Source organism: Bison bison, unplaced genomic scaffold (genome assembly GCF_000754665.1).
Source record: "Bison bison bison isolate TAMUID 2011002044 unplaced genomic scaffold, Bison_UMD1.0 scf7180017864368, whole genome shotgun sequence".
In the NCBI taxonomy this organism is placed as follows: domain Eukaryota; kingdom Metazoa; phylum Chordata; class Mammalia; order Artiodactyla; family Bovidae; genus Bison; species Bison bison.
Genome location: NW_011494940.1, coordinates 804,689 through 819,025, shown reverse-complemented (window position 1 = coordinate 819,025; position 14,337 = coordinate 804,689). Strand labels below are relative to the sequence as shown.

The window sequence follows — 14,337 nt, the reverse complement described above, 5'->3', positions numbered from 1 at the left end:
CCTTTGGAAGGTCCCAGAAGCGGGCAGTGCTCGTCCTGGCTGAGGCTTCACCCCCAGCCTCTCTCTGGGCTTTAACGGACGCCACCCCTCTGGCTGGGGTGAGGCTCTGAGAAGTCCATGGAGGCTCCAGAGGGATTCCGTCCTGCAGGCGGGTGTATCCCAGGGGCACCGAGCTGGTCCCGAGGCTGAGGTGGGAGTTTAGTGGAGCCTTCATCCTCTCCAGGCTGGAGCCGGACCCGGTCCCAGACTGCTGGGGGCACGGCTGGGAGAGCAGGTGGGACCAGAGCGTACCTCCTGGGCCAAGCAGAGGGAGCCGCAAGCGTGGGGACAGAAGAGGAAATGAGTGTGGACATGTCTTTGTCCCATGCCTGCTCCCCCTCTGTCATAGGCACAGACCCTCTGCCTTCAGGTCCTCACTCGGCTCCCTCCCCTCCCGAAGCCCAGGATGCCCTCTCTCCTCTCCACCCACCCATGATAGGGCCCCAGCCTCACAAAATATGTGCTTAACCCCTAAGGAGATATAAATTATTCTCTAATGTCCTTGGTCTAGGTGGCGGGTTCTCCAGTGTCTGATATATATTTGTCAAAGGGAGAATCCTGGAAAAGGGCATGGCAACCCACTCCAGTATTCTTGCCTGGAGAATCTCATGGACAGAGGAGCCTGGAGGGCTGCAGTCCACGGGGTCACAAAGAGTCGGACACGACTGAGCGACTAAGTACAGCGCAAAGGGAGAATAGTGTCATGAATTTAAGTAAAATAAAAGAAGGCTAGGCATGGATCTGTGATGACTATATGTCATGATCCAGAGAGATGTACCTCATTGAAAACAAACAAACAAAAAATCCTAGCTGATCAATAAATATCTGCTGTGGCCCAGTTCCTGTCCTTACAGCTTTGGCACCATCATCGCATGGGGCCACTCGGAGGGGTGGGCACGGACTAGAAAAGTGAAAAGAGCCAAGACTGGGGGAGATGGCGACAAAGGGGACACCTGCATACATGCCCTCGTTCACCCAAGACGTGAACGTCCTCCCTGGACGTCGCCTGCCCCCTGGCATCACTGAGAAGCCCACAGCAGGCTAGTCCTGCCTTCACCCTCGAGGAAGGCTGGGCCTGTGGCTGGGGAACGAGCTCCGAATTTTAAGGGGATGAGACAGGACAACCTCCCGAGGCCTGAGGAGCTGACGGGGCCCCCAGGGCCCACTCACCTTTCACGTGCTCCAGGTGTAGGAAGATGGAGTCCTCGGTCACAAAGTACCGCAGCAGCTGGGTCATGTAGGGGACGCCGTGCGGGATGATGGTCAGCCGCTCCCGGCTCGTCACGTGGCACCTGGACAGGCCCTGAGGAGGGGGCAGGCCGGGCAGATCAGCTGGGGACTGGCCAGAGGCCACTCTGCTCTTCAGGGGCAACCAGATGAAGTGTGGGAGCCCCTCTGAGGAGCAGCTGCCTCCCCCGTTTCTGTCCTGACCCTCAACCCTCTTTCCACCATGGAAGGCAGGCCATCCCCTCCCTGTCTGGACCAAGGGTAAGGCAGTATATGTGTGTGTGTTTTTGGGAAGTCGGGCACATGCCCGGGGTGCAGAACTAGCAGCTGTGGGATCTGGAGGGAATGTGGGCTTCCCATACGGGTTCTGGGTAGAGGTTCCCCAGAGGGCAGGGGTTTCCAAGAACTCCAAGAAGGTCCCAAGGGGAAGGAGGAATGGCAGGGGGTGGGGTGGCACCTGCCTTCACCACGAAGGTCCCTCCAGTCGCTAGGTCCTGGACGAGCTGTACCTGCAGAGGTCCAGGAGGCACTAGCTAAGGCACAAGTTAGTTCCCGGGGCTCCACGCCCCCCCCCGCCCCCCCAGGCCCCACGCTCCTCCACCCAGGCTAGGCAGGGACGTCAGGCTTTGGTGGTACAGAGTATATCCCCTCCTCCACCAACATGACATTGAACCTATCCGATTCATCCACTCTCATTAGACCTGCAGGTCTTATCAGGTACCACCTCCTCCAGGGAGGCTTCCCAACCTCAGATCAGGCCAGGACTCCTAATCTGTCTGCAGTGCTCTCTGGCTCACCCCCAGCACACTGTGTGTGATTTCCTGTTGTTCCACTGGGCTGTGAGCTCCAAGAGCGCAGGGACCATGCTGTCCAGCTCTGTATTCCCAGAGCCCTGCACCTCACAGGGAAGTAGTCAGAGCTTTCCACACATGAGGTGAATGGTCCATTCCATAGGATCTGAGGGTGTCGTGGCTGGAAGGGACCTCAGGGCCAGTCACCTTCTCTCAACTCTTATTTTACAGGTGAAGAAGCCCAGGCTCTGAGAATGTGGCCCCAATGGTGCCCCAAACCACATGGGCTTGCTCCTTCAGGTCGCACCCCCTGCCCCCCACTCCCTGTGCTGCGATGGTCTTTTTCTTTTTTTAAATGGTCTTTTTCTCTGGACTCTGGCAAGCAACCTATTCCTTCTCCTGTTGATTTTGTTTGGAGGCGGTGGTCTGCCAATTGCTGGGTCAGAGCCTTGTTTGGAGCTGGGCCCTAGACTCATCTCCATTATGGGCAGGGTGAACCTCAGCCATAGGAGAGGACCTGTCAGGGCAGAAAGGTGGAAGATTCAGCCCAGACAGGGGGGCACGTGAGGACAAGACCTGCACCCTGGGTCATAGGAGTACCTGCTTCAGGGGCCATTAAGAGGATGCTGTTGAGTCAGACAACTCAAGTATGGCGGCAGCTCGAGCCTGCTGTAAAACATGCTCTCTGTAGTCTTTGCTGATGACTATTAATATCGGCACAGGGAAACCTGTGTATAGTATTACTGTATAGTACTACTCTGTATAGTATTACTATAGTATAGTAGAGTATTATACTGTACACTGTATAGTACTACTCTGTGCTAAGGGCCTTATCTAGTTTACTTCATTTTATTCTTAAAGCCCTACCACGTGAGTATTTCTATGCTGCTGTGCTGTGCTCAGTCGTGTCTGACTCTCTCAGACCTGCCAGGCTCCTCTGTCCATGCGATTCTCCAGGCAAGAAGACTGGAGTGGGTTGCCATTTCCTCCTCCAGGAGATCTTCCCAACCCAGGGACCAAACTCACATCTTTTATGTCTCCTGAATTGGCAGGCAAATTCTTTACCACTGTGCCACCTGGGCAGCCCCAAGTATTACTAGTGACTCATTTCATTGATGAAGAAATCAAGGTTCAGAGAGGTAATGTTGCCTGCGGTCCCACAGAGCCGGGATGCGAATTCAGATGGGCTGACCCGGGAGCCTTGAAGACATAACTGAAAACAGGGGTACAGCTAGGCGACCTGGCACATGCCTTCCCCTCTGGGCCTCAGTTTCCCTGTCATCAGTGAGATGAAGGTGGTGGATTCTGAGGGCTGGGGCATCAGGAGTGAGGTACCCCTTATGACCACTAGAGGTCTCTCCTCCAACAGCCAGAGATGGAGTCCAGCCTGGTCCCCGCTCCTCTGCCCAGTGAGTTTGAAAGAGAGAACTTTGGGGTCATTAAGGATAACACAGTTTCCCACAAGTGCTGACACCCCGGATAATTCCCCACTGCCTCTTGCCAAGTGGGATTCCCCACCACCTTGTCCTGGGCAAGGCTTCTCGTTTACAGATTCAGAAAAAATAAAAACCATCAGGGAGTGTCAGGGAGGCCAGAAACAAAACTTAATCAGTACACTGAAACAGTGTGTTAAAAAAGAAAAGAAAAAATACATACACACACACACACACACACAAGAATCAAGAAATAATTAGGCCAAACCATCAATGCTGATTATCTTGGAATGAGGTAGTATGGTGGACAATCTTTGTTGTCAGTGTTGTTTCTGGCCCCACTGAATGGCTTGCGGGATCTTAGTTCTCCAACCAGGCATCAAACCTGTGCCCCTCTGCAGTGGAACTGCACAGTCCTAACCGCTGGACAACCAGGAAATTCCCACTTACTGTTTCAAACTCTTTTCTTTTACACCATATTTCAAAAGGGTAGCAAAGGGGGCATCTCCCCCCACCATTAAACCAAGCAAACAAAACAAAAAAAATCCCTTCCTCTTTTGTTCTGTGCTGTGGGAGACAGAGCACTGGCTTGTCACTTGACCTCTATGAGCCTCAGTTACATTCTCTGTAAAACAATGATTAAAATGCAGCACTTCCCAGGAGGACTTTCTGCTGTGACAGAAATATTGTCTATTTGTCCAATATAGAAGCCATGAACCACATGTAGCTATCAAGCCTTTGAAATATAGTGGGTGCCACTGAGAGAATATTTAATTTTTATTAAAACTGGACTTCCCTGGTGGTCCAGTGGTTACAACTCTGCGCTTGTACTGTGGAAGGTGTGAATTCAATCCCCACTCGGGGAAGTTCTGCATGTCACGTGGTGTTATCCAAAAAAAATTTTTTTAATAGTATTATGGGCTTCCCAGGTGGCACTAGTGGTAAAGAACCAGCCTGCCAATACAGGAGGCGTAAGAGACTTGGGTTCAATCCCTGGGTTGGGAAGATCCCCTGGAGGAGGGCATGGCAACCCACTCCAGTACTCTTGCCTGGAGAATCCCATGGACAGAGGAGCCTGGCGGGCTACAGTCCGTGGAGTCGCAAACAGTTGGACTGTGGCTGGTGACTGCTATATCTCCTTCTTCCCCCACAGGGAGACTGAGTGGGTTTAATGCAGCAGCTGTGCCAACTACAATGGGCCTTACCGATGCCAGGTGAGATTGCTATCCAGAAAGTGTAAGGCAGTTCTGAGTGCCAGCTCCCATCTTTTTAAAAAAGGAAGTCTCTTTAAAAAAAAATAAAACGCACTGAGCTCTCGGGATGTATGGACAATTAAAACTTTGGTAAAACACATTAACCCTTTATTTTAAAATGTCCACAGTGTCAAGGCCAGGAGGACTCCCTCCTGGAGCAAACAAATCCAGAAGTTTCAAATAGATTCTCAAGCACGAAGGTCCCCAGGGGCTGTTCATGTGTGCCAGTGGGCAGGACAGGAAAGGGTAGGCTGAGCACCTCATTAAAGCGGGCAGCCCTTCATCTGCCCAGGGTTGACCGGCAGGAATGTGAGCCTGCATTTCCAGATCCTCTCATTTCTCAGGAAAAGTAGGAAACTTGGACTTTCTCTATGAAACCTGCCAATTTTTAAATGCTGATAAACAGTAACAATTTTAAAAACACCCTCATGTTTGAGCCAAAAACACAGAAGGGATTTGTCTGTCCTTCTCTTTCTTCTCCATCCCTGCCTCAGGGCCTAGCTCCCGGACAAAGCTCAGCAAATAGCCAGTGTTGTCTTCTAAGCCTCCAAGGCTCCCTGAGAGCAGACCCTGGGCATCCTGGCCAGCTGCCCACCTAGTCCCTGACCCACCACCTCACTGTTCTCTGCCGCCCCCTACCCCTGCAGGTATCTCTTCTGGCCCCGAGGAAACCCTCTTCAGCCCCATGAACTCTCACAGTGGGACTTCTCTGGGGGCTCTCAAGGCTTCCTGAGTGGGGCCTTTTGCTGCCCTAAGGCTGGGGGTTGCTGCAGACTGGCACTGCTCTGCCAACAACCCGCCCTGGGCTGTCTGGGCACAGCTATGGATGAAAGACAGTGACATCCATCCAGGCGTGGCTGCAGGGACCTGGGCCCAGTAGCCCTAACATCTCTCCTAATTTGGGCGACTGATTTTCCTGGCTTGCGAATGACACAGGAAAAGGCCACAGGATTTTAGGAGGGATGTGGAGTGGCTACGTTGAGTGTCCAAGAAAGGGGAATAAAGGAAAAAAGAGGGCACTTGTAAGACAGAATGGTTGGGCTTGGCCTGAATCTGTTTTTCCCATATGTACAGGCCTCGGAACACAGGATTCCAAAAATGCTTTGCACATGTGTGTCTGGGGTTAAACAAATTCAAATTCGGGGAATTCTGTCATAGACCTCCCTCTTGGAGATTCACTGTGTACATTTGCATCCTTAAAGCCTGAAACTTCCTAGAATTAAAGCAATGAAGTAATGTAACTTTAACTCACTGTTTCTAAAGCTTATTTGACCCAGAACCCCTCTCTCCATAACACCATCGGTTCAGTGGGATCCCACATGGGCAAACAGTGGTGGCTGTCGCCTCCTTGGCCTGCCCGTGGGGGCAGCTGAGCCACGTGGACGAACGCAGTGGGCGAGAAGGGCTGGGCAGATGGAAGCTGGCTGGGCCTTGGCTGACAAACCGGGAGCCTGCTCCAGGGACTGGGGAGCAGCCGCTGGAGCGAGGCCAGGGATGTTAAGCCTGCTTCCTGCTGACCCACTCTTGTCATCAGCCTTCAGCCATCGAACTTGTATCAAATGCTTTAGCATGTGCCAGGCCTTTCCCAAAAATTATTTCACTTTAGTTCCCACATCCCCCTGGGTGGGAGGGTGCGGGTGGGTGGGAGGATCCCTTCCCCACTTCCAGAGGAGGAAACTGGTGCCCAGAGAGGGCAAAGAGCTTGCCTGGGGCCATGTAGTGCCCATCCAGACAGCACTTCATCCTCGGCGGCGTGTGAAGGAGCACACACCAGTCCTCTTTTCTCTGCTGGCTCCCACACCCGCCCGAATCCCCCATGAGTGTCTTAAATGACAGATGCCTGGGTTCAACCCTAGAAATTCTCACTCGGTGGGTTTGGGATGGGGCCCAGGCATCTGTGTGGTTAGGAAGCTCCCCCAGGTGATTCTGATGAATGGTTCAGTTTGAAAAAATAAAAATAAAAACACTTAAGCAAATACTCCAGCTATCTCTGGGTCCAGGTGGAGAGCAATTGATTATTGGCTCAAACCTCATTTGACTCAACCTGTCTGTCCTTCTGCTGAGTGTCCAGGTCCAGTTTGCACTGTCGACTCCTGTCTGCCCTGAATTAAGGGAGCCGATCCCGGATGGGGGCACCGCGGGAGAAGCCAGGAGACAGGGCAGAGCTGCCAAGGCCCTGGACAAGGCAGGTTTCTAGCGATGCGCACATTCCTGCCCCAGGAACTTCTGGGCTGGGCTTGGCAGGGGAGATTCTTGGCTGCAGCCCCTGGAGGAAGCGGGAAGTGGGGGCACGCAAGGGAGCGCAGGCTGGCGGGGTGCCCCTGTGGCTGCTGTCCTGAACTGCCGAGGGAGCGGCTCTGTGTCTGAGCCGGAGGGTCTGTGGGGAGGCGCTGTCTGCCTCTGTGGCTTCCTCACTTTTTCCTTTCCGGGGCTGGTGTGTGCTGGGCTGCAGGAGGGGTGGGGCACCCCTGGACCCGGCTGCCCTTCTCCGCTTGAACCCCCTGACGCCTTTCTAGCACTGGCCACTCCTGGTCACACATGCTGTGTCCTCCCACACCTTGGGCGTCGCTCACTCACCTTCTCGATGACTCCGACCACCTTGCAGCCCCTCAGCTGCTCCAGGGCAGAGCTCAGCGTGCGGATGGGCCGGAGCCTCAGGCTGCTGAAACCCTGCGGTAGCGGGAGAGAGCCCCACGGCGGCCTCAGGGTCATGGCCTCCTCACCCAGCGGAGGGCAGGGCTTGGCTTGCCAGGAGACCAGTGGCCACAGAGGGCAGGACAGGGGTACAGGCAGACCCCCACCTCACAGAGACAGACCCAGCCTCAGTCCAGGGTGGCCAGGCCACCCTCTCAGCTCAGCCCCAACCCGGGCTTCCTCCCAGGCCCAAGGAATCTTCCGAAACCCCCTCTCAAAAGCGGCATCCACAGGAGGCAGATGCGCCCAGGGGTGGGGAAATAACCCGGGCAACAGGCTTCAAAGACCAAGGCAGGCCCAGGTACCTGCACTGGGGGAAGCATCTTACAAGGTGCACCAGACCTAGAAGGAGTGTGTATGCGCACACCTAGGGGTTGAGGAGTGGGCGTGCATTCTCAACCCTCTCTGAGCGGCCCGCTGGGTCAGGATGTGGGGAGAGGCTTTGTGCATATTTGTATATGCACGTATTCACGTGTGTGTATATGCACGTGGGTATTCATGTCTGTGTATATGCATGTGGGTATTCATGTCTGCTCCAAACACTCACTGCAGCCCAGCCAAAAAGCACTCTGGGAGCCTGAGTGTGTACACAGGTGAGCATGAGTATGGGCTGTGTGGGAGGGTGAGGAGCTGCCTCTGTGTGTGTGTCTCCTCTATGAGGGTGCGAGACTGGACTGGAGACGATTCACCAAGTGTTAGAATGTGAATGAGCTATGGAGAGTGTGGGAGAGAGAGGGAGGAAGCCAGGAGGAGGCGGGCAGGGTGGCAGCCCCAGGACACGCGCCAGCCTGCCTGTGCTCTCCACCGTCTGCCCCGCCAGGGATGGCAAGGCGACAGCTCCCTGGCCTGGCGGGTGGGGGCCTTAGCTCTCTTCCCCCGGAGCCCTCAGGCCTCTGGGGGCTCCTCACCTCATCAGGGCTGGCTCCGCTGCCCAGCGTCCTCTGCAGGTGGCAATTAAAGATCTCCTCCGCCCGCCGCAGGTACTTGGTTATCTTCAGCTTGACAGCCTCACACCTCTCCTTGTTGGGGTCAACTGTGGGGAGAAGGAGTCAAGAGGACCCCGCCAGCCATGGGAGGAGCGGGGGTTTGGGCTCCCATTGCCCATGCTCTGCCCCCCACAGGAGGGCAAGGCCTATTTCTGAGGCTGGTCAGTGGATTCTGGCCCCGCATCTGTTCTTGGGTCCTCTTCTGGGTGGGAGACCAGCAGGGGAGGAGGACGAAGGATGGTGGCGGGAGAGCCTGGGAGCCGGGGAGGCTCCTCGGACTACAGCACCTTACAGTTGGCGCCCACCACCTCCTGGCCACCGTCACAGCCTGGGAAGGGATGGAATGGAGATTTCCTGTCTGTTTTTTCAGGAAGAAAGAGAAGTCCCCCAGAGAGCACACTTTCTGCTATCTTTGATGCCCAGTATGAAAGAGGCCAGAACAGCATTGGGCCTGGAGGGTAAAGGTGTTCATGGGACAGGCATGAAGCCAGCTGTTGAGAGGCATCATCAGTGCAGGGACTGGAAGCATGAACTGGGGCCTGACTCTTACCCTCCAGGCTGGCCATCAAGGCCCTCGGGTGTCTCCAACTGGCCTCAGGGCCAGCCTCTCCTACAACTTGGAAATGCCTGCCTTTGCCCTGAACAGGCCTCCCCTCTTACCTTCAGGCCTTTGCCTGTGTTCTCTGCCTGTCCCTTCTCTCTCCCTCTCCAGGCTCTTCAGCTGGACAGCATTCTTCAGTGCTCAGATTAGGGTTTTGACTTTTAGAAAATGCCCTTTGCCAGGCTTGCCTGGCCTCAGTCTCCTTCTTCCCTCCCTTTACTTCCTCCCCATTGTCCTTGCCACCTGAGACTTTAATTGTCCATCATCAACTCATCAATCTTCTGCCATTAGAATGCAAGTACCCAGAGGGCAGGACCCTAGCCCAGCTCTAGGGGCAGGAGGGCTTAGTGGGCCAAGCTCACAGCCTCTGGAGCCCAAACTGTTCAAATCTCAGCTTTGTCACTTGATAGCTGTGGCGTCTTAAGCAATCTATGTAACTGCCCTGTGCCTCAATTTCCTCATCTGGAAAATGGGAATAAAAATCATTCTTGTATATTTGGAAGTACATGCCAGAACATACACAGTGGTTTGTATTACTGTGAATCAGAAATGAATTGATACAGGTAAAGCCCTTAGACCAGCGCCTAGTGTAAAGGAACTGCTTTATAAGTGAAGGCTATTATTATCAATACTACTGTTCTTCTCATAGGTCCTGCAGGGTCAGCGCAGAGCCCTGCTCACCCAGCACAAATGGACAGATGATGGGATGAGCCCTTCCTCGGCCCCTGCCCAGCCCCAGCCTCACCGTGCATGCCTCGGAGGAGAACGTCCACGCCGTTCTGGTAGTGGTTGAAGGCGGCCTCGTAGTCCTCACTGACGTCACGCTCCAGGGCCAGCCGGATCTGAGAGGCTGCGTCCACCAGGTAGTCATGCTTAGTCATGTCAGGTGCTCCCGGAGCCACCCGGTTGCGAATCTGCTCCAGGTACACTCGAGCCTGGGACCGTGCTCGAGAGCAGGGTTCGGGCTCCGGGCCAGGGCCAGGAGGGCACTCACAGGCCACCAGGCTCATGGCTGCCCTCAGTCAGGGACCTGGAATGAGCAGAGGCATTAGGAAGAACCCAGTTGGGGACAACGTCCCATCTGTACCCTGGTTTCTTCCACTCAGTATTGTGGAGACTGACACTCGCCTCCGAGAGCTGGAGGGATCAGAGCTAATGGGGGTAATATCCCTCACTAAGCCAGATCTTTCCTAAGTGGTGGTCATAACAGAATAAAAACATGCTTTGGGCTCTGAGTTGTTTTTACCATTCTTTCCATTCAAATTCAGTTCAACAAGTATTTCTGGAGCACCTACTACATGCTGAGTATCGGAGAGAGCTGAAGATATTCGTGATTCAGAGCTGCCTTCAAAGGGCCTCTGTGCACATTAAACATATGCAGGTCACCATACTTTGAGGCTGAAGCAAAAGCCGGGGCCCCACAGGCCATTCCTTATACTGTGCCCTGTCTACCCCTCCCTCCTCCTCCCATGGGAATCTCACTTATCCTTCAGGGTTCAGCTCCATGGTACCTCCCGGAACAGGAGGGATTGCCCCGGCTTTATTTCATTTCCCTTGGTCCCAAGATCAGTGAGGACCCCCAAGGAGCCAGGCGGAGAGCTGGGCACAGGGCTTGGCCTTAAAGACTGAAGGCAAATGAAATGACTGGCAGATTCAGTACCACTCTGGATGGAATTAGATAAATGAGGTCAGAGCCCAACCAGCCCTGGGGAGGGGATGGCTCTGTCCCCCTGGCTCTGCTCTGAGAAGTCCAGGAGGCCACGTGGCCTCCAAGGACCGGACAGCAGCTCCACCCTGAGCAGCAAGTGATACAAGTGGCCACCAGGGTTAGAGCAGTGGCAGAAGGAAAGGAAAGACCTCAGAGAGAGGCCAGAAAGCTGCCTCTATCCTTCACTGCAGCCTCTGCACCTTTGCTCTCTCAGGCCTCATTGCGAAAGGGCAGGGCCCAAACCCCAGGTCATTTCTACTTCTGTGGAGACAGGGAAGAGAGAACAGGATGGGGAATGGGGCGGGGAGGAAAACCCACATTTCCAAGGCAGCGGGCAGCTGAGCCCCGGCCAGGATGCGGCCAGGAGGTGGAGGAGGGGAGGAAGGGAAGCCGCGCCCTTCCCATTCGGCCCAGTCACCAGGGCATGCAGCTCGGAGGCCTGTGATCAGAGGCACCCAGGTCGGCAGTGTGTGCTGCTCTGAGTCAGGGCCTAGCTTCAGGGTCCACCTGCCGAGCCAGGTCCTCCCAGGCAGAGCTGCAAAGCTGCGTCTGGACCCAGAAAGACGTGCATCCAGCCCGCGAGTCCCCTGCACGCAAGGTGCACTGCCCCGTGAGGGTCGCCAAGGAAGGGGACTGGGGGAATGAGAGGTGAGGGCATCCTCTCCTGGGGAAGAGGGGATGGAGGAGGAGCCAGGCTAACACCGTACCTGCCCGAGCCAGGAGCTCGGTCCGCGCGGCCGGACTCAGCCCTGCGGCCACCTGCCCTTCGCCCCCGGACATAGCACCGCGGGCGGCTACTTTCCGCCCTCCTCCCAGGTACAGGGGTCTGGCCGATGCAGCCTGGTCATTGGTTGCAGATGAGCTCATCCGCTAGCGTTAGAATAAACCACCAATCAGCGCCCGGCTCGGCTTGTGCTGGCTCTTAAAGCAGCAGCGCCGGGAAAGCGGAGCTACGCGAGAGGGCATGCGGAGGGGATGGGGATGGGCAGGGAATGCTATGGGGATAGGGATGGGGATGAGGGTGGACATGGAGCTGGGGACGGGCGGGTGGGTAGGAGCTGCAGAGAGTGGAGGTCCAGACTCTCTCAGGTATGCGGAAGGAGTTGCTTCGGAAGTTTAGGCCGAATAAAAGCACACGCGCCACTTTGGGGACTTTTCTCATTCGTTATTTCATGCATTTATTCAACTACTTGAATATGATTGAAGATGGTGACTGCAGCCATGAAATTAAAAGACGCTTACTCCTTGGAAGAAAAGTTATGACCAACCTGCTGCTGCTGCTGCTAAGTCGCTTCAGTCGTGTCCGATTCTGTGCGACCCCATAGACGGCAGCCCACCAAGTTCCGCCGTCCCTGGGATTCTCCAGGCAAGAACACTGGAGTGGGTTGCCTTTTCCTTCTCCAATGCATGAAAGTGAAAAGTGAAAGTGAAGCCGCTCAGTCGTGTCCAACTCTTCAAGACCCCATGGACTGCAGCCTACCAGGCTCCTCCGTCTATGGGATTTTCCAGGCAAGAGTACTGGAGTGGGGTGCCACTGCCTTCTCCGTATGACCAACCTAGACAGCATATTAAAAAGCAGAGACATTACTTTGCCAACAAAGGTCCGTCTAGTCAGGGCTATGGTTTTTCCAATAGTCATGTATGGATGTGAGAGTTGGACTATAAGGAAAGCTGAGTGCTGAAGAATTGATGCTTTTGAACTGTGGTGTTGGAGAAGACTCTTGAGAGTCCCTTGGACTGCAAGGAGATCCAACCAGTCCATCCTAAGGGAAATCAGTCCTGAATACGCATTGAAAGGACTGATGCTGAAGCTGAAACTCCAATACTTTGGCCACCTGATTCGAAGATCTGACTCAATGGAAAAGACCCTGATGCTGGGAAAGATTGAAGGTGGGAGGAGAAGGGGACGACAGAGGATGGCATCACAGTTGGGTGGCATCACAGACTCAATGGACATGAGTTTGAGTAAACTCTGGGAATTGGTGATGGACAGGGAGGCCTGGCGTGCTGCAGTCCATGGGGTTGCAAGGAGTTGGACACAACTAAGCGACTGAACTGAACTGATTCAACTATTTAAGTATTATGTATTTAGAGAATACTGTGTGGGAGGAGCTAGATGGCAAGATACAGCGACTGAGTAGACAGTCTCTGCTAATGTCTTCGTGGGGGTTACAGTCTAAGTAACAGGGATTAAAGAACTAAAGAATACCATTGATATTTCATTCCAGGTGTGATCAGAGTTGTAAGAGAGAAGCACCATAGCAGCCGTGAGACTCACAGCAAGGGGAGTGACCTAGTTTGGGGGTCAGAAGTCCTTTGGGAGGGGGTGATTTCTGAACTGGACACACAGACTTCACCTGCACCCTAGAGCTGCCTGGACTTATACTATCCTTCCTTAGTACACTTGCTCCCTGCTAGATATCATTCCATTCCCTTCTGATTCCCAGCGCCTTCCCCCAATCCTTACTCTCAGTCAAAAAGCATGCTTCTTCCATCCCTCAAAAACATGGGAACACAGACCCCTACTCTGCCTGCTGGCCAAGTCTGCATCCACATACCGTCTCCCCATCTCTTTCTGTAGATGACCTACCTGTCTGTGCCGCATCAAAGGCCAGCCTTCCCCTCGGGGTCAATCTTGTGCCATCACCTACTCAAGGAACTTCCTCCAGCAATTCTCCCCTCTCTTTCCTCCACCATTAATTTTTGGCTTCTACTGCATCCTTCTTTCCCATCTGAAACAAACATCATGCTGATTCTTGCATCTTGAAAACCACACAAAAACCAGTCTTGGCCTCACTTCTCCCCTCTCTATCACCCCAGGGGAGAAGAGAAATTGGAGAAGAGAAACTTGCCACTGGAGAAGAGAAACTACTTGCTGTCCTCAGCTTCTTTTCTCCTGGTCTTTCTTGAACTCTTTCTATGAGGCTTTCTTCCCCGGCATTAGTCTGAAATAGCTCTTTGTCATGTTACCATGACCTCCTGGTTACTAAACCCAATGGTCATTTCTTGGTCCTCGTCTTACTTGACCTCTTAGGAGCCTCTGAGACCCAGGGATCACAGCCTTCTCTCCATGCGGTTTCTCCCTAGGCTTTCAGGACCCCCACTCGCTGTTGCAGCCCCTTCTCAGTCTCCTGTGATGGCTTCGTCTCTTCCAGATGTTTGAGGGTCCCAGGGCTCAGGTGTCCCAGATGCTTGACATCTTTGTTCTCTCTGTGCTTACTTTCTTGATGATGGATTGCAGTTCATCTCATGATTTGAAATAGTGTTATTCTATATGTTAATGATTCTGTGCATCTATTTATAGATATCATCTATCTTTTGTATTCCTTAGCCCTCACCTCTCTACTACTGCTGCTGCTACTAAGTCGCTTCAGTCATGTCCAACTCTGTGCGACCCCATAGATGGCAGCCCACCAGGCTCTGCCATCCCTGGGATTCTCCAGGCAAGAACACTGGAGTGGGTTGCCATTTCCTTCTCCAAAGCATGAAACTGAAAAGTGAAAGTGAAGTCACTCAGTTGTGTCCAACGCTTAGTGACCCCATGGACTGCAGCCTTCCAGGCTCCTCCGTCCATGGGATTTTCCAGGCAAGAGTACTGGAGTGGG

The 14,337-nt window shown here is 53.9% G+C and overlaps 1 protein-coding gene across 1 annotated transcript in view; it reads right to left on the bottom strand.

The window, feature by feature from the left end:
- Positions 1-11,543, bottom strand: part of RPS6KL1 (ribosomal protein S6 kinase-like 1) — a 15,900-nt gene extending 4,357 nt beyond the window's left edge. Inside the window, exons 1-7 of the mRNA XM_010855845.1 lie at positions 11,440-11,543; positions 9,770-10,054; positions 8,346-8,470; positions 7,321-7,413; positions 1,728-1,775; positions 1,210-1,342; positions 22-294 (exon numbers count right to left, since the gene is read on the bottom strand). Of these exons, the coding sequence (XP_010854147.1) occupies positions 22-294; positions 1,210-1,342; positions 1,728-1,775; positions 7,321-7,413; positions 8,346-8,470; positions 9,770-10,034 (937 nt within the window). The 5' untranslated portion in view covers positions 10,035-10,054; positions 11,440-11,543. The remainder of the gene's footprint in view (positions 1-21; positions 295-1,209; positions 1,343-1,727; positions 1,776-7,320; positions 7,414-8,345; positions 8,471-9,769; positions 10,055-11,439) is intronic.
- Positions 11,544-14,337: the final 2,794 nt, after the last annotated feature.